Source organism: Rousettus aegyptiacus, unplaced genomic scaffold (genome assembly GCF_014176215.1).
Source record: "Rousettus aegyptiacus isolate mRouAeg1 unplaced genomic scaffold, mRouAeg1.p scaffold_m13_p_6, whole genome shotgun sequence".
NCBI classification, from domain to species: domain Eukaryota; kingdom Metazoa; phylum Chordata; class Mammalia; order Chiroptera; family Pteropodidae; genus Rousettus; species Rousettus aegyptiacus.
The window spans coordinates 111,363,399-111,385,885 of record NW_023416309.1 but is presented as its reverse complement, the minus strand read 5'-3'; the positions used below and the strand labels follow the sequence as shown (position 1 = coordinate 111,385,885).

General features: G+C 57.7%; 2 protein-coding genes across 6 annotated transcripts in view; one reads left to right on the top strand and one right to left on the bottom strand.

Annotated features, from left to right (window-relative positions):
* Positions 1-22,383, top strand: part of RECQL5 (RecQ like helicase 5) — a 32,203-nt gene extending 9,820 nt beyond the window's left edge. The window contains exons 7-19 of one of the 2 annotated variants that reach the window (XM_016127767.2): positions 887-966; positions 17,884-18,102; positions 18,349-18,448; positions 18,580-18,616; positions 18,748-18,806; positions 18,883-18,956; positions 19,329-19,422; positions 19,729-19,863; positions 20,152-20,693; positions 20,849-20,939; positions 21,165-21,389; positions 21,593-21,662; positions 21,753-22,383. In XM_016127767.2, the coding sequence (XP_015983253.2) occupies positions 887-966; positions 17,884-18,102; positions 18,349-18,448; positions 18,580-18,616; positions 18,748-18,806; positions 18,883-18,956; positions 19,329-19,422; positions 19,729-19,863; positions 20,152-20,693; positions 20,849-20,939; positions 21,165-21,389; positions 21,593-21,662; positions 21,753-21,853 (1,827 nt within the window). In that variant the 3' untranslated portion in view covers positions 21,854-22,383. Of the gene's footprint in view, positions 1-886; positions 967-17,883; positions 18,103-18,348; positions 18,449-18,579; positions 18,617-18,747; positions 18,807-18,882; positions 18,957-19,328; positions 19,423-19,728; positions 19,864-20,151; positions 20,694-20,848; positions 20,940-21,164; positions 21,390-21,592 lie in introns of both variants that reach the window. The other variant, XM_016127758.2, reaches the window with a different exon arrangement.
* On the bottom strand, positions 3,574-16,010 carry SMIM5 (small integral membrane protein 5). Of its 4 annotated transcripts, none has more exons than XM_036222192.1 (3): positions 10,747-16,010; positions 9,779-9,939; positions 3,574-4,230 (listed from the first exon to the last, which is right to left on the bottom strand). In XM_036222192.1, the coding sequence occupies exons 1-3, from the start codon at positions 11,142-11,144 to the stop codon at positions 4,157-4,159; spliced, it is 633 nt and encodes a 210-aa protein (XP_036078085.1). In that variant the 5' UTR covers positions 11,145-16,010; the 3' UTR covers positions 3,574-4,156. The 4 variants fall into 4 exon arrangements, 3 of the variants coding, with proteins under 3 accessions (XP_036078085.1, XP_015983365.2, XP_036078084.1); XM_016127879.2 differs by lacking the exon at positions 3,574-4,230 and adding an exon at positions 7,513-9,344; XM_036222191.1 differs by lacking the exon at positions 3,574-4,230 and having other exon boundaries at positions 7,513-9,939.
* Positions 22,384-22,487: the final 104 nt, after the last annotated feature.

Sequence of the window (22,487 nt, the reverse complement as noted above, 5' to 3'; positions counted from 1 at the left end):
CCTAATAAAATGAATTTTTATGATGTCAGAACATTTGGGGGTGAATTAGTGACACACCAAAGTCTAAGTAAATGAGAAAACAAGGCAGCTGTTAATTTCAGGGGAAACAAAGTTGTAGAAGAGTATGTGATCTTGGGAAATGTAAAAATGTAATCACAGGCTTTGGCTCTGAACAGTGTTGACATAGTCATGATAAGGAACATGATTTAACAGGAAGAAATTGTGGTATAAACATATAGGGAGAATGGAGGTAGAGGAAGTATGTGTGTATCTCTGTGCATTTGGGAGGTGCAGATGATTCACCATCCAAATGCAGGGAGTTAATAGATAATGTCTCAGATACCAGTGTCTTTTGTATCTTTACTTTTCTGTATATATTTTTTTAATTTCACAATTTTTTAAAAGGAACATTTGACAAGTAGGCATGTAGTACATAAAGGCAACACATAATCCCAACACTTAGAAGTAATTGCTGTTGACATTTTAGTATACAGTATATCCTTCCATGTGCACAGAGGTACATGTGTTCCCACATATCTAAGTACACACACTCATGCTTGTGTTTACTACTGTTAAATTAGATCATATTACACAGTGGTTCCCAGATGCCAGTTTGTGGGCCTTTGCATGAGAATCACCTGATCAGCTTTTTAAAAATATCGACTCTCAAAAGCTCCAGTTCCAGAAAGTTCACTTCAGTAGTCTGGGAGTGGGCCCTATGTTACTCTTTTAAAGTTCTCAGGTGATTCTGATGCATGGTCAGGTTTGGAGACACTGTTTCATAGGTGGCTTTCTTAATGTGGTTTGATCTCCTTCATCATTTTTTAGGTTACAAGGTGGTCCAACTATGTAGGACTTTTGCTAAATGGTCATTTCTTGTCTCCAGGAAAAGAGAGGGAACAAAGCATCTGATAAATCTGCCTTGTTGGCCTTTGATGCCTTGGTGACCTTCTGTGAAGAATTGGGGTGAGTTATTTCGTGAGTTTCCAGAACAAAGTGTTAGTGAGATCTTTTCTTCCTACAGCATCTTCTAGTTAACCAGCTAATGTAGGGGCAACCCTTGGGCCACTAAGGGACCCCTTCATACTGAAAGCCATTGCGTGGGGCATTTCCTATCAGGCAGCCTCTTCTGTGGAAGGCCCCCAGAAACTGGCGGTACGAGGACTCATTGAATATTTTGGGTGGTCGTCTATCCACTCTACTTCACCCCCTTCTGGAATGGCTGGCCCCGTAAGTGACTCAGGCCTGAGTCATGTGACCAGTTCTGAGCCATTGGCATTGTGGTTATCACGTGCCACTGAGCTGGACCACCGGCTTCACTTGAGTAATAGCTACTCTTACCCTGAAGCCAAACAGAGGCGTATGACCCAGCTTATCTCTTGGCGGGGTTGGGAAATATGCTTGGAGAGAAGTCAGCTTTTCTAACATAACACCAGCCTGCCCACTTGGAACCCACTTATCTATTTTATCTGCATCTGCTGGTAGTCAGGGACCTGAAAAAGCCTGATAGCTGCAGTGACAAGCAGGCTGTGGCAGGGCGGGGTCTGGGCACGAGCAGCTGTGAGTACACTGTGTGAGGGACGTCCAGGAAGCCTCTGGACAAGCAGGGAGCAGTTTGCACTTGTGTAGCCTTTGATCTGCAAAGCTCTTTGATTCCTCTGCTCTCATTGGCCAGATCTCATTGGACAGCCCTGTGGGGTAGATGAGGCAGAAGTGATTGCTTTAGACTTAGAGATGAACAGACCGAGGTCCAGAGAGGTCATGGTCACAAAGCTCGTAGTAGACAGAAGCCGCTAAGCCCCAGATCTCCCACTATTCAGTGACATGCACATTTTCATATGTATGTGCCTTCTTGGTTTTTGCACAACCAGGTAATTGAAGCGTGAAGCTCATCACATACATGGTACTGGTGTTGGGCAGACGTCGGGACTCTCCTCTGCAAATCAGGGAGGAGCTTATTCAGGCCCTGTGTTTTGATTCCCACCGCCGGTGGCACCCAGACTGAAGCCCTTTCCTTCTCCAGGCAGCCGTCTCTCATTTGCCCATGCCGAGCAGAGGCGGTTGGCTGTAGGGCCTGGACCGCCCTCGCCCTGAAACCACCCGGCCGTTTCAAACAGAACCTTTTTCAGGCACTGGTACAGGGAGGTGCTCAATTAGGTCTTCTTAGGCTCCTTGAGCAAAGCACTCATAATGAAAGGGCCAAGTGTCCTTGCTAATTTTAATAGTCCCCTCTGCTGGAAATAACCTTGGCTGGGTTCTTGTCCAGGATGAGTCTGAGGCTCTGAATAGGGCTGTCCAGAGATTGAGCCCTGCCGTACCCCAAGAGGCTCTGTCCTTTTTGCTCCTGTCTCATGCCAGGGAGCTGGAGCCTCTTAGTGTTGAGGGGTCCAGGCATCAGACTTTCTGCCGCTCTTTGCACAGCCTCATCTCTTCTATCTCATTTGCTACTTCTGAGGGTCCCAGCGTCTAGGACTTCCAGGCCCTGGAATGAAATAAATGCTGCCGATGTGGCTGGATTTGAAATTGCTCTTTGGACATTCCTTTGTTGCACAAATGGTGTACAGTGTGAAGACAAGGCCCCTTCCCCTCCAGATATTTGCCCCTTTTCTAAGAATAGTCATGGTTTGAGGTCGAAGTTGAAGCAGCTGTTTGCTAAGGGAGGGAACCTGGCAGCGAGGGCCAGGCCAGTGTGGTGGCTTTGGCAGAGCTGGGTACATTTCTACAAAGACAGCATTGTAGGAGCTGGGGTACGTGGGGGCTGTGGGACCCTGTGAGGGCTACCTGGGACCAACAGAAAAGATACTTGTGTCAGATGCGTGAGGCCAGGGTGGGGCGCCAGCGAGTTTCCTCTCGTCTCTGCGTACAGCTGCTTCCTCTGAGTGATGGTCAGGAAGAGCACTTGATTATTCATGACAGGGCTCTTTATCCTTTAGTGTCAAAAGGAACGGTATTAGGTTTAAAGTAACCTCTGGCCTGGAGGCCTCAGCACCTAGTCTGAGATGAAGGAACAGCTCCATGTTTCGGTCTAGATTGAACTGGGCTCTGTCATCTCTTGGGCTTACTGTGCGGGGGAGCCAGTGGCCCTGCATCGTTCTTTTTATCCGTTTGGTTGCTCATTTGTTCATTCATTCATTTTTTCTACCAGCAAATATTGGTTGATCCTGACTCTGTGCCAGGTACAGTGGTTGTGGTGGATATAGGGGTGAACACGAAAGGACCCATCCCCTGCTTTTATGGTACTTGGTCCAGTGGGAAAGATAAGCACATCATAAAATCATAAAAAATGTTTAATTCCAAACTGTTAAAAGGAAAGGCACGTGGTGTTTTGAGAGTGTAACAGGAGGCCCCTTTCTTGGCACCCTGAGAGTCAGGTCATGACTCTTCATGCTCGTGAGTCACCTCAGATGGAGAGTGTGTGCTAAATTTAGTAGCAAACAAGGTGAGAAACAGGACCATGATGATAAATAAGCTGATCACCGCCAGGCCCCCCAGGTCCCAGGGGCTCTGCCAGAACTCAGCTTTCCAGATGCGCAACGGTTTTGTTATCAGTGTGTCCATGCGAACCTGGAAAAGGGGACAGAGGCTCTGAGTGCCGGGTCCTTTCCAAGGCCCTGGCCCAGGTGCTATTCTCCATCCCCTTCCTCCAAGTTCACCCTCTGGAACAATCTCAGGGGACAGCAGCTAGTAGACACTGAAGTGATGGTGGGTCTTTGAGCTCGAGGCCTCCAGCAAGCAACGAATGGACCTTCCTCCTCTGCAGAAACAGCAGCAAGGACTTGGGTTCTTTCCGGAGGTGACGTCTGGCTCCTCCACTCCTTTCCTTAACTGCCCTGCTGCGAGCGCAGACTTCCTCTCCTATCCCTGAGAGCTACTCAGCTAGAATCTAAAAAGCACTGCTCTCGATCCTTCCTATTTTTCCTGTCTCAATTGCCAAACATTTGGGAAACATTTTGAGAGACGAACATGGTTGCAGCGGAGTGGACAGACTGAAGCTAAGACCTCACTAAACTTCCTTGGAGGCAGCTGAAAACAGGACTAACTAATCTTCTAGAAACATAGTCAAGAGCAGCAGGCTGCAAGCCTGTAGCCAGTTGAAGGGGAAGGAGGCAGTTGTTACCTGATTCTGTTTCCTAAGAGAGCAGATGAGGGTAAGCCGTCAGCCCCACACTGTGGGGGCCTGAGCTAGAGGCCAGCAGGTGACCAGAGCTGCACTTTGACTAAAAGAAGCAACTGTTGGAGGAAAAGGTATTCTCATTACCAAATGGCCCTGACCAGACCTCGTTATTGTCACCAGAGCAAACAAAGATGAGCTAGGGCCCATTGCCTAGCAACCCTTGGGCCTTTACTGCCTTTCAGACTTATCACTCTGCTGCGTTCTGTCCTTTTGTGATGTCATTTCAGGGAGCTACTTGAGGTACATGTTTTGAGGTGTCCTCATTAAGAGAAGTCAGACTTGCGGAGTGGGTAGGGGAAGAGACAGGCCATCTGGCCACCTCACCTATGGCTGAGTCCTCCCTCTACTGTCCCTCTAGTGACGTTTTGAGTGAAAGGCCCTGCCCTGAGCTCGGGAAACCAGGCCAGACCTGCCACACAGGCTGTTCCCTTGCTGTCTCGTGGTGAATGATTAACCCCCGCTCCCGCTGGCCCCTCCTGAGCTAGTTTCTGGGTGGATGTGTTTATTACCGTGGAGGCCCACGTTTCCTGTGGAGACATAACTTCTCCATTGGGGCCTTTGTCTGCCTCTCAGCGGCTTCGCGTGGTTGGTTCCTCCTCACTGGTGTGATAGGAAGTGGGAATGGAGTGATGCCCTGGCACGCGAAACCTGGTAGCCACCCTCCTCTCCTTTATGAGACAGGATTCAGATGCCAGCTGTGGCCAGGCACTGCGCCAGGCACGCCGTGAACCACGAGAGGCAGACCCCGCCCTCCCAGAGCCTGCATTCTAGCGCACTGGTCCTCAGCCCAGCTTGCAGAATCATCTGGGAGTTCTTCCAAATGCCTGTGCCCAGGCCTCACTTCCTACCACTTATATCAGCCTCTGGATGCGTCAGAGCCCCGCACTTTGTAAATCTCGCCAGGCGATTCTCATGGGCAGCCAGGTGGGAGGGGACAGGTGATGAGCAAGCTCGGCAAAGTCCTTCTTCACCGACACGGGCTTCGTTGACCCCTGGCCTACCTGATGCTTCGCATTTCCTTCTGTAAAGCACCCTGACTAGTGCCCTGGGCCTGCTGAGTGCTCCCAGCCAGCGGGCTGGTCTCTAGCCACCCTTGTACTTCTGTTCCATCAGTTAAGTCGGATGCCTAGCAAGAGTAAGCTGTTTGTTCCTAAACCTGTCTGTGGCAGTTATTATAATTACATGATAAAATGAAGCAACAGGAATAGCTACAACCCAGTTTTGCAGTTGAGGGTCTGGCGCAAAGGTTGAGCAACTTACCTGTGGTCATGCAGCTAAGAAGTTAACTGCACTGGGTTTTGAACCCAGCTGTTCAGCTCAGCTGCGCAGAGCCTGAGCTCTGAAGCTGGGTTGTGCCTCAGAGTGAGTAGAGAGACAGCTGTTTCTCTAAATACCTATCTGACCACTTTGGAATGATTTTGAAATCACAAATAATATTCCTGGTAAGATATTTTGTCATAAACAACTGTAAACATTTTATAAAAATCCAGAAGGATTTCACCCTCAGATTTCTTCATAGATGCTTTCAAGTTCTTTCTCTGCTATAAAGAAGCCAAAAGTAGCGAATAGACAGTACAGGAACTCTGGTCAGCAGACCCACACTCAAAGACAAGACCCTGGCCCTACATCAACAAGACGGCCGTGTGTATGTTTCAGTTTAAAATGAGGTGTGTAGAGAGTGCATGAGTTGTATACACAAATGTTGCTTAAACTTTTTCAATTAATTGTTGACCCCGATCAGAAAATTCTACTGAAATGATCACCATGGAGGGAAATGTGATGAGAGGAGGCAGAGAGGGCTGTTGGTGCATCTGGCAGAACCTGGCCCGGGCCACGAGTACTTTCCTGGACGGGAGGACAACGGAAGAACTGGAATTAGGAGTCAGGGTTCCATGGCAAGCAGCAGGTCCCAAGGAGAGTGAGGAGGCTATTTTTAAGGACAAAATTAGTCCTCGGGTTTTTATGGTCTGGAATTGGTATTATCCGTAAGCAGATATCTCGGTTGTTGTGAAGACTTTTATTGTAGATTGCTTTTAGATGTTAATGTTCAAGAAAACAGATTTAGGAGAACACCATTTTGTATGTTCTCTGCCAAGTTTTGCCATTGAGATTCTTGCCCCGGTGGCCTCTCTGGTGTCTGATGAGGTGTAATATGCAGACAGTGAAATGCACAGATCTTAAGTGCAGAGCGACACCCTATTGAGGAACCGAGAAACCGCTGTGTGGTGGCACAGAGGCCGCAGTTGGTGCGGGGGCGGCATCAAGAGACTGGCGAGGCCGCTGCGGCAGGGACCGCAGGCAAACGCTGCGGGCGGCTTGGCCCCGGTGCTGTGGCAGGGGCCCGGGGAGGTGTGGTGTCCAGAGTCAGCCAGACGTTCTCTGGGCCCGAGACAGCCTGCGGCCACCCTTTCTGTGGCTACCGCCTTTCTTGCTGTGGCTCTCTGTTTCTTCTTTCCCACATGGGGAAATTGCTGCTGCTCTCCATACCGCGTCTTGCCCAGAGAAGACCCATGGCGGGAGCTGCCTCTGTTGGGAGTGCGCCAGGCTGCAGTGGTTGCTGGAGCAGATCTGCTCGGTTGAGCTGAGTGGCAGCGAAGCCTGCCCAGGACCTGGCCCGACAGCCAGAGGAGCCATTGGTGGCAGGGTTCAGTGTGTGCCAGTTTACCAAGGAATGGGGAGGAGTCAGACCTCCGAGGCAGGGACAGCATCTTATTTGGACCTCAGCAGTTAGCTATTACCCGGCCTAGAGAAGGAAATGCAAATAAACCGGCCAGTCAGCCTGTCGGTGCCCAGGGCCGTCCGTCGTCTCCACCTCTTGGCAGCCGGACCAGGAAGCCGGAATCTTTTCTAGCAAAGAGGCTCAGGCTCAGCCACCCTCGGGAGGGGACATTCTTGATGCCGATGGAAATTTGCTTAAAGAAAAGTCACAGGGGATCGGGCTGCCATGCTGTTGGAGCAGCTCCTGAACCCAGGGCTTACCAGGGACCCTCCAGCTCCCCATCCGCTCCTTCCCACCTTCCCTGTGTTTTCCTTCTGGGAGGGAGACCTAGTTGGGCCCCACCCACTCACAGGGAGTTATTTTGAGCCGGTTTAGGATGTGGGTATTTGGCACATAGGGCTAGTTGATGGGGGATGATGGAATCCACTGCGGCTGGAGGCCTCGGGGCCCCGGGTGTGGCAGACAGGGGCTCTGCAAACAGGGGCTCTGCAGCCAGCTGGCCCAGAGGCTGGCTCTGCCACTTTTTGGCTGGTTGAACTTGGACAAGTCACCTAGTGTCACTAAGGCTCAATTCCTCATCTTTAAAATGGGGGTAATAATGGTATCTACAGGATCAACGTTGTGATATTTAAATGAATTTAATCAAAATTAAGACAATGCCTGAGCATGTATAAGCCTTGTCACCACCACCATCATCATCATCATCATCATCATCATTGTTATTATTCTGAATCCCATTTGTTGTTTGGGGGGTAGGGGTGGGCTGGAAGGTACCGGCAGACTCTTGGATTTCTTTTATTTTGTATGGAAGCACTTCCTCTCTGGGTCTTCAACCCAAACCAAACCCATCAGACAAGTCCATGGACACAAGGAACTGAAAGCAGCCAGAGTGAGAGCATCTCTCCCTTGCCTGCCAGCTGGAGGGGGCCAGTGGCAGGGCTGGCATCCCCTCCCCACTCCCTGTTTTCTGGAGGGATGGGGTTCTGCCCTCAGGCAGCCAGAGCCCAGGCCAAGATGACAGGCATATAAAAAGTCAGACCTCTTTGTGGCTCTGGGGGACCAATGGGGAAGGAGCGGGAGGTACCATGGAGCCTCCGCTTGCCCTATGGTCATTCCTGGGTTTGCAGCTCTACCTGGAAATGTCTCTGGAGGACGAGTAAACTGAAGGGAGGGAGGCGGGCAGTGTCGCGTTTCAGCAGGACCAGCCCTGCACTGCCCTGGGTCGGCCCCTTGGCCCCTCCGTGTGGATGGGTTACTCCCGTCTGTCCGCAGAGCTCTCGGGCTCTGCCCGGCACTGTGCCAAGTGCGCAGCCTTGGTCATCTCAGTGGATCCTCGTGCGCTTCCCCCAGGAGGCAGTCACCAGGATTAGCCCATTTTACAGGGAGGAAACGTGGCTCCGGAGGTCAAGTCACTGTCTGTTGTTACACAGCTGGGGACCCAGACAATCTGGCACACACGCGGGGAAAGGGCGAAGGGGTCGGGACAGTACTAGGGGCCTGACCTCTCTCCATTTACCCCAGAAGTTTGGGAAGACTGAGGCACCTGCACCCGCTAGCATGGGGTGTACAGGGTAAAGGTAATAATGGCAATGGAAACTGTTAAGCGGCACGTCTGAGCCAGCACCTGCCTGGGGTCCACACAGCCTCCATCACTGCAGAACGGGCGTCTGGGAGCCAGGGCTGGTCAGCGACTAGTGCGTGACAGGAATTTCACTGCACCCCTCCACTGGTTCCGTGGCATTCCCTCCCGTGCGGCATTCCTGCCTGTGTGTTTTCCCAGCTTTCGTGGGCACAGGGAGAGCAGAGGCCTGAAAGGACAGTCACTGGCCACACCCCTGGGATTCTGGCACGTCGCCCTGCCAACGCACAGAGCCCAGCCCGGGGAGTCTGGCACCGCAGACATATAACCAAAAAGCTTTTACTGCGGGAAAAACAGGCAGTAGCTGTGGCACAAAGTCCCTCTCATTGGCCTGTTCCTCTTCAGCGTGGGTCAGCATAACCCGAGGGCCAGCTCCCCACAGATGTGCGCTGTTCCCCATCAAGGTTTGGGGACCCCACTTCTGTGTTTTGTTACAAAGTGCAGGTAGGCCAAGAACCCTGGCAGTTTACTGGGTCCTTGAGACGGTCAGCTCCACGTTGGCACTGTTCGCTGGCAGGCAGCAGTCTTGTGGCCATGGCAGTCCTTATGTCCCCAATAAGCCTCCGGTTCCTAGGCAGGGCCAGAGCTGGGAGAGTGGATCTTGGTCCTGAGGGGCGACGGCTGCAGGGCCGAGCTGACACCTGGGCCATGGCTCCGGCAGTCTCCTCTCCAGCTTCTCCACGGTCACCGCTCCATCCCTCACGGCGGGGTCATGGGCCGAACTTGGGCCTTCCTGCCTCTCGGCTTAGAGGAGCAGCAGGGAGTGCAGCAGCAGCTACAGGCTACCAGCAGCAGCAGCAGCGCAACGGTAGCTGAAGGGTCAGGGGAGGGAGGCAGAAGGCACTAGAAACTCCGAGGTGGGAAGAGAAAGAACACCCACCTCCTTCCAGAGAAGCCCCTTCGGAGGTTGGAGTGGGGAGGGCCTTTGCCCAAAGGTCTGGCTTCCTGGTCGGAAGTGCCCGGGGGTCTGATGAGAGGTGTTGACGTCCCCTTGCCGGCCACCAGGGCCCAACCTCCTCCATGTTCTACCTCCTCCGCCTCCCATAGCTCTGCCCCGTTCATCCTTGGGTTGAGGGTGCTGGGGTGCCTCTGGTTCCTAAGACTACCCACCCCTGCACTTGAGCAGCATGTCAAAGGACTAGGAGAAATTTCTTGGTTCCCCACAAGAGACACCTGCTTCTCTTCTGCCTGGGGACACCCAGGAAGAGCCACGGGCACTGAGGAGAATCTGAGAGTCCCAACTGACCTGTGAAAAGGAGGATGACCGAGAAGGCCACGATCTCCACGGGCTCGGCCTGGGGCAGCCTCTGTAGCTTGAGCAGCAGCCTGTCACCCACTAGGCTCATCTCCTGCACAAAGTTGGTGGCTGCCATGCTGAGCCCGGTTCCCGCTGGGGTTCCTGCCGGTCTGTGCCAAACAGAGAGAGGACCTGAGTCCCACTGGGCTGGCTCCGGAGAATCCGCCCTCTCATTCACCCTACAGCCTGCAAAACGAGTTTGTCAGGTCTCACCCATCACACCTCTGGTGACTCCTGAGGGAGCAAGTGAGCCAGTGGGGCCCCCTCTGCTCAGTGGTGGTCCCCAGCCCCCACCTAGCTGTCACTGCCCAGGCGGAGAAAAGCTGGTGATGACAGTGAGCCCGAGAGCCTGCTGTGGGGGGTCGCTCAGCAGAGCTGGGCACTGAGGAGGCTGCCAGCCAGCCAAGGTTGGCCAGCATTTCTGACTGCAAGGTGGGGTGACTTCATTTCCATTCCTTTGTTTCAGACACCAATCCTAGGTTTCCCCAGGGTGCCTTAGACTGGTACAGCTCCCCTGGTAGCCCCCGGGTCATTCAGGACCCAGGTTCCCCAGCAGGGAGACTGGGCCTCAGGAGTCCGGCTTGGTACTCTCGCCTTTCGTTGTATGTGAGGGCAGAAGGATCGGGGTCTGGGGGGTGCTTCTCGCCAGGGTCAGCTATAGCTGACCACTGATTGGGGGAGATGGTCCGAGTTCCCTGGCGCCCCCTACCTCTCCCATCAGCCCAGGTTCTTTGCTCATATGGAGCTCTCCTGTGAGGAAGAAGAGGTGACAGTGTGTCCCTTCGGTTGTTCCCGAGGGGTCCTCCCTCAGGATGGGGTCAGGTGTTCCAGGGAGCAGTCTAGCCGGCACCTCCCTTCCCCGCTGGCTCAGACCTGCTCCTCTGGCCTGACCAGGAGAGGCCCCTCCGCTTCCGCACCTGCCCCAGGTATGCGGCAAATCAGCCCTGCAGGCCCCATGACCCAGAGCCTCTTCCCATCTGGGGGGTCTGGGGGACCGAGGCTGTGAGTCGGCGTGCTGTGTGGCAGAGCTTCTTTCCCATTCTGTCTCACCTGTGGGCACAGGGAGCCAACACCTCTTTAGAGAGGGACCGGGACAGCCTTGTGCCAGCCCAGCCCAAACCTGTTCACCAAGGCAGTGCTGATCCAAGGGAAGCTGACAGGTGGTCAGGGGCGTTTGCCAGACCTTAGGCTCTAGTTGCTGCCGCTCCGTCCCGCACTTAGCCAGGTGGTTCTCCCCAGATGGCTGCGGCCTGCGCAGCTGGTCACGCCCAGCACCGCCACAGCATAGCTGCCTTAGAACCACCCTGAAGGTCATCTGCTTGTGACCTCGACCCTGCACTTGGCCCCTGCCCTCCCCGTGATATGCAGCCTTTGCTTGGACCCCTCTGGGTGAAGTGGGAGCCCCACCCGCTACCACAGCCCACCCCGTCCCTTCTTGGGGCAGCTCTGATCCTCAGAAGGTGGGGCCTCCTGCTGACCCCATTGGTCCCATCCGTGGCCACACACAGGACACTCTGCCCACTCCTGCCCCTCAGCCCTTCAGGCCCTGGAAGGCAGCTGGCGCGAGCCTCCTGCATCTCTCTCTTCACAAAGCGATCTCTAGTAGTTTGTCAGCTGCTCCTCTTAGAGCAGTTGAATCGTCCTGGATTTGAATGCCACCTCTTCTCTTCCCGCTTTGGCGACTGGATGAGTCACTTCATTTCTGAGTTTCTCTCCTCGGTTTACGTAAAGATAAGATGCCTGTGTTCCAAGGCTGTCGGGATTGACTGCCTGGCAGCGCAGAGCCTGGCAGAGGGAGGCGCCCAGCACATGTGATTCTCCCCTGGCTGGGGTCCGGCCAGTGGAGAGCCGAGGCAGCCTTTGGGGACAGTTCCGCCGCCTTGTACATTGTCAGTGACCCTCCCCAAACACCTCTGGGGAGTTTCATCTGTGTCCTACATTCTAGGACGTTTGTGGCCTGTGAGGTGAAGGAAGGGGGCAAGCTGGAAATGGGGAGCTGTTTTTAAGTGATGGGGTAGCAGGCGGTGACGATTCCATGGGAAATTAGATGGTTTCCTGTCAAAAGTGGGAGGCTTCTGGAGTTAGAGTCCCTTAGCTGCTCTCCTGCCGCTTCGCAGGGTCAGCAGGTCAGCATGTTTCCGTGGAGGAGCTCGGGGTCCCAGTTTTCAAGTGTACTGGGACACAGAATCCGAGAATGCCCGCCTCCCTCCTTTCACAAATGGGGAAACAGACCTGAGAGAGGAAGCGACTTCTCTGACGACAGACAGGTGCGTGGCCAGCACTCTCCCTGCTGCCCCGCCCTGTCTCTCGATGGCGCCTGTCTCCAGCAGCCTCCTCTTTGACTGCAAGTAGCCGAGGAGCAGCCCACCGAGGACCCCGTCAGTGCAGTGGGCTCCGATCGGCCCTGGGCCCCAGAGCCCTCTGGAGGCGGCGGGCTCTGCTTGAGCAGCCCCAGCGCGCCCTCGTGAGCCTGGGGCGCCGCTCACGTCAGGCCCGAGGAACAGAGCTGGTGTGTCTGTCTGTCTCGGGTCCACCAAATTCCTTCTGGATCATAGGACCCCCCCTCCTGTGGTCTCACCAGACTTCCTCCCATTGACCAGTGGAGGAGGCTTGCACGAAGAGGGTGGGCCCTCCGTCATTCTGGAGCCTGTGGGCCGACCTGCTCCCCAGATTCCCAGGTGGATGGAAGCCCAGGCACTGGTCTCATTTCTGGGGGACAGTCTGTACAGGGCTGAGGAGCAGGGTTGCTTCTCTCCCCAACCTCTTCATCTATGCTTGGGCTGGCTTTTTCAGCCCGGTTGGCCCCGTGCCTGCGTTTCCTAATGTAGCCTTCAGAGGCACTCCTTAAAAGAGCTTTTCCACTTATGCTCCCACGCCCAAAGACCCAGGAGGGATGGGTAGGGGTGCGGTGTGGAGATACCGCCCCCTCCCATTAGTCTGAGGGGCTCATCTCCAGAGCTGAGGGTGTGGGGGGTGTGGGGGGTGTGGGGGGTGGGGAGTTGCCTAGGTTGAGCGAAGCAGAAATGCAGGCAGGAAATGTGGGATTTGTTGATCAGAAGCTTTGGCTGTAAAGTCGGCCGTCCTGCACGGGTCATGACATCAGAAAGCTGCCAACTCCTGCCCAGAGGACCCGGGCCCACTCTGGGAAGACTGTCAGTCCACACCAGCAGGGGGCTGTGGGTGTGGATGGCAGCATGGCTTTGCACCCAGGGCCTTGGGAGACCTGGGTTAGCCAGCTGCACCCAGCCCCGGGGTCTGATCCAGGGCTGCTCACCAGATCCCGTCTGCACCGGCAACGGGAGCGGGGGCGCTGGCCGCTGCCGTTCTGGCCCAGAGATGGAAGACAAGCCCCCTTGGCTTTTCAGTTGATGTTCTGTCATTTCCAGCCTGCGATGGAGCGTAAGGAGCCTTAGAGGGGAACATAGGGAAGCTGGAGGGGCCTCTTTTTCCTAACGGGAGAAGCACATTCCAGCAGGTCTCAGGCGGTCTTCCCAGTGGGCTATTTAAAGCAAGGCCAAGGGGGTACGTGACGCCTGGTGCCCAATATAGCCAGCAGCTGTCAGGTGACCATGTGGCTTGTGCCCCTCAGTTACTTTGTAGGGAGCCCTAAGTGTTTCCAGCTGTGGCCTGGGGACAGTGGGTGCTCTGGGACTGGCTACTCCCTTGCACCTCCCCAAGTTTGGAGGGAGGAAGGCAGCGGTCCGGCGGGGCTAGTGAGAATCCTCTGTTTGTCCATCTTTCTATGTCAGGTCTGCCAGACTCCTTCTAAAACTGTACCTCCTGCCTGCGAACCAGGGAACCCAAGGCGCGGGGCGCTTTGCAGAGGGTGCTCCCTGCTGGAGCGGCAGTGAGTGGAGGGGGAAAAGTGAGCAGCAGGGCAGAGAAGGCTGGTACCGCTGGAGGGACTCGGAAACATTTCTGTGTGTGGCATCTCCTGGCTCAGAGAACCTTGGACAGAGCAGGCAGGCATCCTGGAGGCCAGACAGCTGCCACTTGGTGCTGAAGCTTCCCTGTTTCCTCCTTGCAAAACTGATACCCCGGCTCCCCCGGCGGAGCGGGTGGGTGTGTTTGTGACTGATAAGCCAGGGTGTCGGTAGCCCCCACGGCTTCTTGCTCTGCCCCTGTGGTTTTTGTCAGGGTGGTTTTCAGCCACTCTTGCCCCCAGGACATTGTTTGAGAAGAAACTAGAATGAATAATAACCTACAGTTGTCGCTTTGCGAGGTCCAGAGGCCTGACCAGCAAGGCAGGGATGCCCACGACGCCCCCTTCTACCTTGGCTTTGACTTGCAATGGGACGTACATACTGGGACCCTCCGAGGTCCCCGCCACCCCAGCCCTGTAGTGTTCCAGGACAGGAGGAGGCATTTCCTGCTGCTGGTGGTTGTCCTGAAGCCCCAGAAACAGGGCATCACCGTTCTGTCCCAGCTCATGGACTGCGTTCAGGGGATGACCACCCACCCGTGTCCTCGGGGCGCAGGGACTCTCCTCCCCGCCTGCCTGGAGCGTCTTGGGGAGTAAGAGCCGACAGAGGTAGCCACAGGCTCACCACTGTGCCCTCCCTCGCCCACCTTCCCACCCAGCATCTGTCTCCACTGTGCGTTACCCGTCACTGCAGGACGTGTAGGCTCCCCGGCCACCAACCCAGGCCAAGTCCCACGGCCGCTGCTGAGCCAAGGACACTTGGACTGGCCTTTGCTTTCTACTTTTCCCTGGATCGTTGTTTTTCTAAGTAGATATTAACTTGTTTGGTTTGGGGAAAACATCAAGGGGGTGGGGAGGGAGACTTTAGCCCCGGCATGAAGACGGGGAGGCAGCCAGCCTCGTCTGTTGGGACCCTGCCCAGGAGGGCCATTTTCCATGCTGCCCAAAGACCTACCTTGAAGTTAGCATTACGGAGGTGCAGCAGAGGGCCAGCTACCGGGGTGGACCCTCCCCTAGCCTCAGTCTTGCCATCCTCACCTTTTCCCCCAGGTTTAGAGCCAGGCCCTTGCATTTCTGGTGATTCGTGATTCAGGGAGATTTGGGGGCTCAATGGGATCTAAATGGGCCTAGGGAGGAGCACCTGGGCAGAACCCTGAGTTGAGAACACTTGGCAGTGAGTGGCCCAAGCCCCTCACAAGAGATGGCAGCTGCTGCCCTTGTCTAGGACACAAATAGGCAGAGCTTCCATGGGTCCTGCCACATCCCGGGAGCTAAGAGATAACTGGACAGACCCTGCCTGAGCCCCTTGGACTGGGGTAAGGCAGGGACAGGGAGGGCTCTGCCTTGCTCCTCGCGGCTTAGTGGGCAGGTGATTATTCCCTCCCGAGCCTGGGCAGCCAAATCCCTCATTTAAGCCCCCTGAATAGCAAAAGCTTAAACTAACTTGCAGAGTAAGCGGATGCCCTGGGCCCCTCTGCCTGCTCAGCACACAGGGAGGAAGCCACCCTCACAGAGCGCTGCAGGCCTGTGTCCCCCAGTGCTGGCTCCCAGCCAAAGGAGAGCCCAGGTTTGAACAAGAGGCCATCCAGAGACTGATCAGGTGTGTCCCTCAGGGTAAATTGGGGCCCTCTACCCTTGGGGCAGGGGATCCTTGCTGCTCAGTTCACTTCGTTCCCCCTCGTGTGGCCACTCACCTGGGAGCTCAGGTGTTGGAGCTGGGCGGGGAGGGGGAGGCCGACTGCAGGTGCTTGGATGCCAGGCAGCTTCCTTGAGCCTCTCCTTGGCCCACCGCCACCTTTCCCTTCCTTGGCAGACACCTCTTTGGTGACTCCGCTGCTCCCTGAGCGCCTCTTCTCAGAGTGGAGCGGTGGCTGGTGGCGGCCGACAGCCAGCTGCTGCCTCTGCTTCAGCTTTTTTGTTGTTGGTCATCCAGGAGATTCAAGTGTCAAATTACATGGGGCGGCCACCAACAGCAGTGAGAGCCAGCGCCACTGCTCCGCGGGCATGGTCAGGGAGTCCCTGCTGGGAACTTGTCCTGGGGAGGTCCCTGCAGGGGCCACTCCCTCCCTTCTTGTTCCTCCTCCTCTCCCTCCCCCTCTCTCTCTCCCTCCTGGTGGGTGCCTGCTAAGCCATGTGGGCTGGTCCTGGGTTGTGAGCTGATAAAAGAGGAGGTCACTTTGGTTCCCTAGCAAAGATGACCCCAGGGAGGTTCTAGCTGAGATGTGGAGTGGAGAGGGAGGGAGGCCCCAAGCACCCAGCTCTTTGGCGTCTACCCCACCCTTAGGAGGGCCTTTGGGCCCGCATCCCTGACCACCCCAACCTATCCCTCAGGGGACTCCCCAGCTGGCCCCTCCCTCTGGCCTCCAGGGAAAGTAAACAGTGGGGGCAGAGGGAGGTGCGAGACCACCCAAGCAGCCACCCCCCTGGGGGCATCCTGTGGGAGAAGTTGAGAGTCCTGAGTGACTTGAGAGTGGCCCTGCTTGGCCTGCTTGCTGGGGAGGTGCCTCATGCTCCTGGGTCCTGGAGGAGAGTGGAAGCTGCTGGTCTCCTTGCCAGAGAGTCTGCTGGGCCATCCCCGCGCCCCTGGCTTGGCCGGCAGAAGTAGGCTCCGGAGCCAGCGAGGCTTTTTGACATTTGGCTGCCTGTGCCACCGCAGCCAACCAGGCTGTGCCTGGAGCAGACAAGAGCTGCCCCCTGCCCGCATCTGCGAGCTGTCAATGGAGCCCTTTGAGTGCAAGTACAAAACCCCAGTGAGTCAGGGCTTGGGGGAGGGCAAGGGGACGGAAGCCAGCCTTGTGGCCACACCACTTGGATGCCAGAGGCTCCCAGAGGCCGGACAGGCAGCCGCTGTGTAGACAGACAGACAGACTCAGTTGACGGAGTGCATTACACATTGATTCTAGAAGCGATGGGAATAGTGCCCTCTGGTGGCCGCCTTGGCCTTATGGTCTCGGGCTGTTCACAGCTGCGTTCTCCACTCAGACGGAGGGAAGTCGCTGAGACCAGGCTTCCTAGGGCCTGTGTAACAATCAGATCTTGTCCCTGGAGCCTGCTCTTTAGGGTCTCGGCTGCTTGATGCGTTTCTTGCAGCGCTCTCACTGAGAGGAGTTCTGCTTAGAGCCGTGACACCAGCTGCTCATGTCGCTGGGATGTAGCACCTGGACGGCTCTGCCCCACCCCACCCCACCCTCTGCCACATCTTGTGGCTGGACAGGCCATTTGTAAGGGCCTTGATCCCAGGGCCTCTGTACCCGCCCCCATGACCAACTGCCCCCATGACCAACTGCCCCCAACCTAGGGAGTCATAGGAGAGACAGCTAGAGGCTGGCACCCCACAGGGGCCACGACGGGGCAGTAGAAGATGTGATGAGGACCAAGGCTGCATCTCCCCGCTGCCTCGCCAGTGACTAGCAGAGATGCCAGCTCTCAAAGCCGGCTGGTTCCTGCCCTCGGGCAGTCCCCCGCCCCGGCTGTGTACACTGGGCTGGGCAGAGAGGCTTGTTGGGGACAACAAGAGGTCACTAAGAGACCAAAGCAGAGCTGAGTGCTGAGGTCAGGGTGGGCCCACCTCCTGCTGCTCCCTCCCTCTGCCACCCCCAGAAAAGGGGGAGGAACGCTCATGATAAGGGCCCCAGACCGGCGCCGGGCTTCAGAGCTGCTTCTCGGCGGCCGCACGCAGCCCTAGGGGCCAGCGCTCTCGCACGGTGTCACAGGCGAGCATGCGTCAGCTTGGAGAGGTCAGATGTTCTCCCCAAGGGGGCAGGGTCAGCGGCAGGGTCTCGCACCCAGACCTGGAGCTCCTCCCAGGACGCAGAGGGGGTGAGGCCAGAGGACAGGGGCGGGGCCAGAGGACGGAGTAGTCCATAGAGAAGTTAGACAGAACCGGGGTCGCACTATGGCTCTGCATTCCCCCTGCCCCCATGCCACCTGACTTTGGGAAAGCGCCTTCGCCTCACTGTCCTCATCTGTAAAGTGGCAACCGAGATACCTGTGAGGCTCACATGTGGGATGAGAACGCCGTGCTTAGCACAGTGCCGGTCACCGTGCCAGACACAGTCCCAAGCTTAGGGCCCGGGAGAACTAATTTTGCCAGGACCCTCATCCCTTGCCTCTGCCCTGCTGCCTGCTCCAGGTGCCGCCATGCTGCTATTGCCAAATACTTCGGGGATGCGCGCCCCACCTGCACCAGAGGCTGCGACCACTGCCAGAACCCTGCAGCTGTGCAGAAGCAGCTGGACGCCTTGGAGCAAAGAAGCAGCTGGAGCAAGACCTGCATCGGGCCCTCCCAGAGGAATGGCTTCGACCCTGAGCTCTACGAGGGAGGCCGCAGAGGCGCCAGGGGCTTCAGCAGGTGAGCGGCTATGAGGCCAGGGACCCCCAACCCCTGGAGGTCGTCCGGCACGCTCTCCTTGGTGCCAAGGCCAAACCAGAGGCAGCGCCATGCCACAGCCCATCCCTCCGCTCTGTGGGCTGCTCTGGGTCAGGACTTCAATGCCGCCTGAGCTACCAGGGCATCGGGGACATCACGGCCCCTCCAGAGGTGCGGGGGGAGGGCCAAGCCCAGGCTGGGGTTGCTCATGCCTAGCCTGTCCCCTAGGTACGATGAAGGCTCCGGAGGCAGTGGGGACGAGGGCAGAGATGAGATCCACAAGCGGGAATGGAACCTCTTCTACCAGAAGCAGATGAGTCTGCGCAAGGTGAGGCATGGGGACTAGGCGGGGTCCCAGGTGGCCTCCCGCTCACACCCCTCAGCCCTTCTCTGGTGCTGAGTTGGGTGCTAGCCTGCAGTGGCCAGGGTGCCTCACAGGCCCTTCCCGTGATCTTCCAGGGCAAGGACCCCAAGACGGAAGAATTTGTACCCCCAGGTCAGTGCAGAAATGTCCACAGGGGCTTGTGGGCTGTTTCCAGGGTGTGGATGGGGGGTGCCTCCTTAGGGGGGGTTGGGGACTTGAGAGCAGAAGGTAGAGTGGAAGAATCTACCCCTTCTCCCCCGCAGATGAAGACTGTCCCTTGAAAGAAGCTTCTAGCAGGAAGATCCCCAGGCTCACTGTGAAGGTAAGAGATGGGGGCGGCTCCTCACACCTGCCCCCCAGCCTCGAGGCTTTTGTGACCGGCTTCTCTCCGCGTGCAGGCCCGTGAGCACTGCCTGGGGCTTCTGGAGGAGGCTCTGAGCACTAACCGCCAGGCCACAGGTACCACTGACGGGTGAGTGTCCCAGATCAGGGGGCTGGGGAGGGCTCTCCAAGCTCCTGTCCCTTTAGAAACCGCTGGAACCCTGGGCCCCCCCGGGCCTGTTTGGATGCCCCCTCCCGAGATGGCGGCCCATCCTACTCCCAGGGGATGCAGGGCCCCACACCCCCAGTAGGGGGCAGACTCGTCAGTGACTGAGGGGCTACAGGTTTCCCCGAGAATCCATTTCCCAATCTCTGCCCCTCACCTGCTGACGCCCCCGGAGTCTCTGCGGCCATTCCCACCAGGCCCCAAACCATCTCCAGGGTCCCCACGGAGAATCTAACAAGAGCTCAACAGGGAGAAGCTCAGGCCTGTCTGACACCTCACGGTCATTTCTACCCTCAGACTCGATCTCCGGGCCACGGCTGTGGAGCTGGAACATGACACATTCCAGCACGCCAAGGCAGCCAACCTGTACAAGGCCAGCGTGCTGAAGAAGGTGGGCCCCAGGCGGGGGTGGGTGGGGCACGCTCACGGGCCAGGGTGAGAGAGGTGGGCCCCTCGGCCCCCAGGTAGCCCAGAGCCCACCCCCACCCAAGAGGCCACTCGTTGGGAGCAGGGATGGAATCGACTTTCCCTTCTTTGCCAGCCAGAGGCACCTCTAGCCAGTCCCGTGAGGACTAGACCTTGTCCCGTGTCCAGCTGCCTGCAGCCACTGGCCACAGAAACCCACCTGTGGAAAGCCTGGGTCGGGGGCTGTCAGGAGCTATGGGCATCATGGCGTGCCTGCCTGTCCCCGCCCCAGGTGGCTAAGATCCACCAAGCCTCCAAGGATGGGCAGCTGTACGACGTGGGAGGCGATGCCAAGAGGTGCAGTGCCCAGGCCGAGCCCCCAGAGCCCACTGAGTATGACATCCGGCCGGCCTCCCAGGTGTACTCGGTGAGCAGTGCCCTGGCATCCACCCCAGACCTGGGTCTGGGAAAGGCACCACTTCCCTGCGCCCTCAGCCAGGGCCCAGCGTCTGGCCCTCTCCTGGCGTGACAGCCTTGGTCCAAGGGTGGCCCAGGGCGCCCCAGCTCTGCCAGCTGTACCCCTCCGGCCCCACAGCGCTTCTCCCACCTGCCTTACCCCCACTCACAAGAGCCCCACCAGCGCGGCCATACCTGGACCAGCCAGTAAGTGCCCTTGAGGGGGCCCGGCGGTCAGAACCCTCTCTCCTCCTCACAGCTCAAACCCAAGCGGGTGGGAGCTGGGTTCCCCAAAGGCGCCTGCCAATTCCAGACGGCCACAGAGCTGATGGAGAAGACACTGGCCAAGGGGGAAGCCCCCCAGCTTGTGCGGGGAGGAGAGCAGGAGCCCCCCGGCCGGCCCGGTGACCTCCAGGGTGAAGACAGCAGTGAGCCCAGCCCTAGGCTCAGAGGAGAGGCCCCCAGAAGCAGTGTTCACTGTGGGGGACCCTCCCCCGAGAAGAAGGCAAAAGGCCCCTCTAGGGGCAGTACCATTGCCAGGGCCAGGACCAAGAAGAAGCAGCAGCTCCTAGCCACTGCGGCCCGCAAGGATTCTCAGAGCATCGCCCGCTTCTTCTGCCAAAGGGCCGAGTGCCCAGCTTCACGCACTTCAGCCCCAGGGGCAGAAGGTGCCAGCCCCTCCTGTGCGGGGGCACGGGAACCGCCAGCCGTGACCCCAGAGAAGTACACAGGGGAGGAGGATGGAGCCCTGGGACGTCTGGCCGCCTGCCCCCAGAAGGAGCGCACCAGGTTGGGGCCAAGGTAAGGGTGCAGGTAGTCCTGGAGCCCTCTGGAATCCCCTTTGCTAACCAGTCCTCTGAAGCTTGGGGCCCTTCCTACCGTGGGTTCTGTAGGGCTGCCTGGGCCAAGGGCACAGCTGGTACCTGGGGCTCTGACGCGGCTCTCCCCTCGGCCAGTGCCCGCCCTCTCAGAGACCAGGGGCCCCCTGAAGGCCAACCTACCCTCACAAAGGAGACGCAGAGGGGCAAGCGGCCCAGACCCCTGCAGGTACTGACAGGGACGAGGCGGTGGCAGGAGGGAGGGCCTGCAGACCAGGCTGGTCTCTGATCCGCTCTGGGCTAGGGGTTCGGGGAATGTCATCTTTTCACATCCCGGGGGCAGTCGCGTTGGGCTGGAGGGAGCCAGCAGGTGCTGTAGCCCATTCTTCCGGAAGGCGGGGAAGGGCCAGTGACAGGGAGCCCAAGAGTGACCCTCCACTATGGCCCTGCCCAGGAGAACCCAGAGAGCCAGGCTCAGAAGAGGCCTCGCCCCTCGGCCAGTGCCTCCGTCTTAGCTGAGGCCCGGCACAATATCTCGGCCAGTGATCAGGGCGCCGTGAATGCCACGGCCCAAGCCTCCCGCCAGCTCCCACCTCCTGGCGTCTCCCTGAAGGTGGCTGCGCACGTCGTGGTCCAGTGCCTAACCCCTTTCTACAAGGAGGGCAAGTTTGCATCCAAGGTAGGGCAGGTGTCCCCGGGCCTGGGACACTTGGGTGCAGTGGGGGTGCAGGGAGCGTGAGCCACAGGGGACGCAGGCCGGTGCTGAGGCCAGCTGCCCCCTCCCTTGGTGTGCTTTGACCTTGGGTCGCGGCTATAGGTTGCTGGGGGCGGGGGCAGGGCAGGGGTCCGTGCTCCCTGCTCCACTTCACCCTCTGTCCCCAGGAATTGTTTAAAGCCTTTGCCCGCCACCTGTCGCACTCCTTAACGCAGAGGCCCTGTCCTGGGAGCAGCGGTAAGTGCCAGCACTGCCAGGCCAGGAGGCCCCTGGGGGGCTCTGCAGGGAGGGGACTGGCCCTCACATTCCCCCGCCCCGAATCTGCAGTGAAGGAAGAGGCCCAGAACCTCATCAGGCGGTTTTTCCACGGCCGGGCCCGGTGCGAGAGTGAAGCTGACTGGCACGGCCTGTGTGACCCACAGAGATGACCGACCGCTGCCCAGCAGGGCCAGTGTGCTCCCCCGACTCTGCCGGGGCCAGCCTAGGCCTCGCTCAGGCTGGAGGAGGTGGCCAGGCCTGCTGCTGCCACAGGCGTCATATCGTCTCAGGGTCCTTCCCCTTTTCAACCACACGTTGCTGCAGAGGTGGCCCCGCACACCCCCGCATCAGGGTTAGCGGCTAGGGGTCAGCCCACCTTTCTTCCGCCTCTCCTGGCCCTCACGGCTGGGTTTTCTGAGCCAGACCCCAGGTCAGAAGGAGGCAGGCAGTGTGGCCGCTGCCAGGGGGACAGGGGGAAGATGTGGTCCTTTCACCTCCGGCACTCGAGCTGTGAGCCGGAGTGAGGCGCCCCCGTACGAGGCATTGGGGTCTCCTCAGGAAGAGCCCTGGGGCCCCGGTGCAGAGGGGCAGCGGCCAGGCCCGGCCCCCTCTGGCTCCTGGTCAGGAAGGCCGGGCTGTACGGAGACGTTTACTAGAGGAATAAAGTTCTGTTTGTCCTGGGCACATGTGCACAGACACAGCCCTTTTCTCTAGGGCGTTTTATTTCCTCAGCAGCTGCCTCTCCCAGGTCGGGGCCGTGCTGATGTTGGGTCAGGGCCGGAGCCAGGAGGGCGTCTCCCCCAG

Bases quoted from the DNA above. Each gene is read 5' to 3' on its own strand.
- SMIM5 (XM_036222191.1), bottom strand. From the start codon at position 11,144: ATGACCTTCAGGGTGGTTCTAAGGCAGCTATGCTGTGGCGGTGCTGGG. The intron at 9,940-10,746 runs GTGCGGAAGCGG...TGTTTGGCACAG, and splicing joins TTGCCGCATACCTGGGGCAG to ACCGGCAGGAACCCCAGCGG.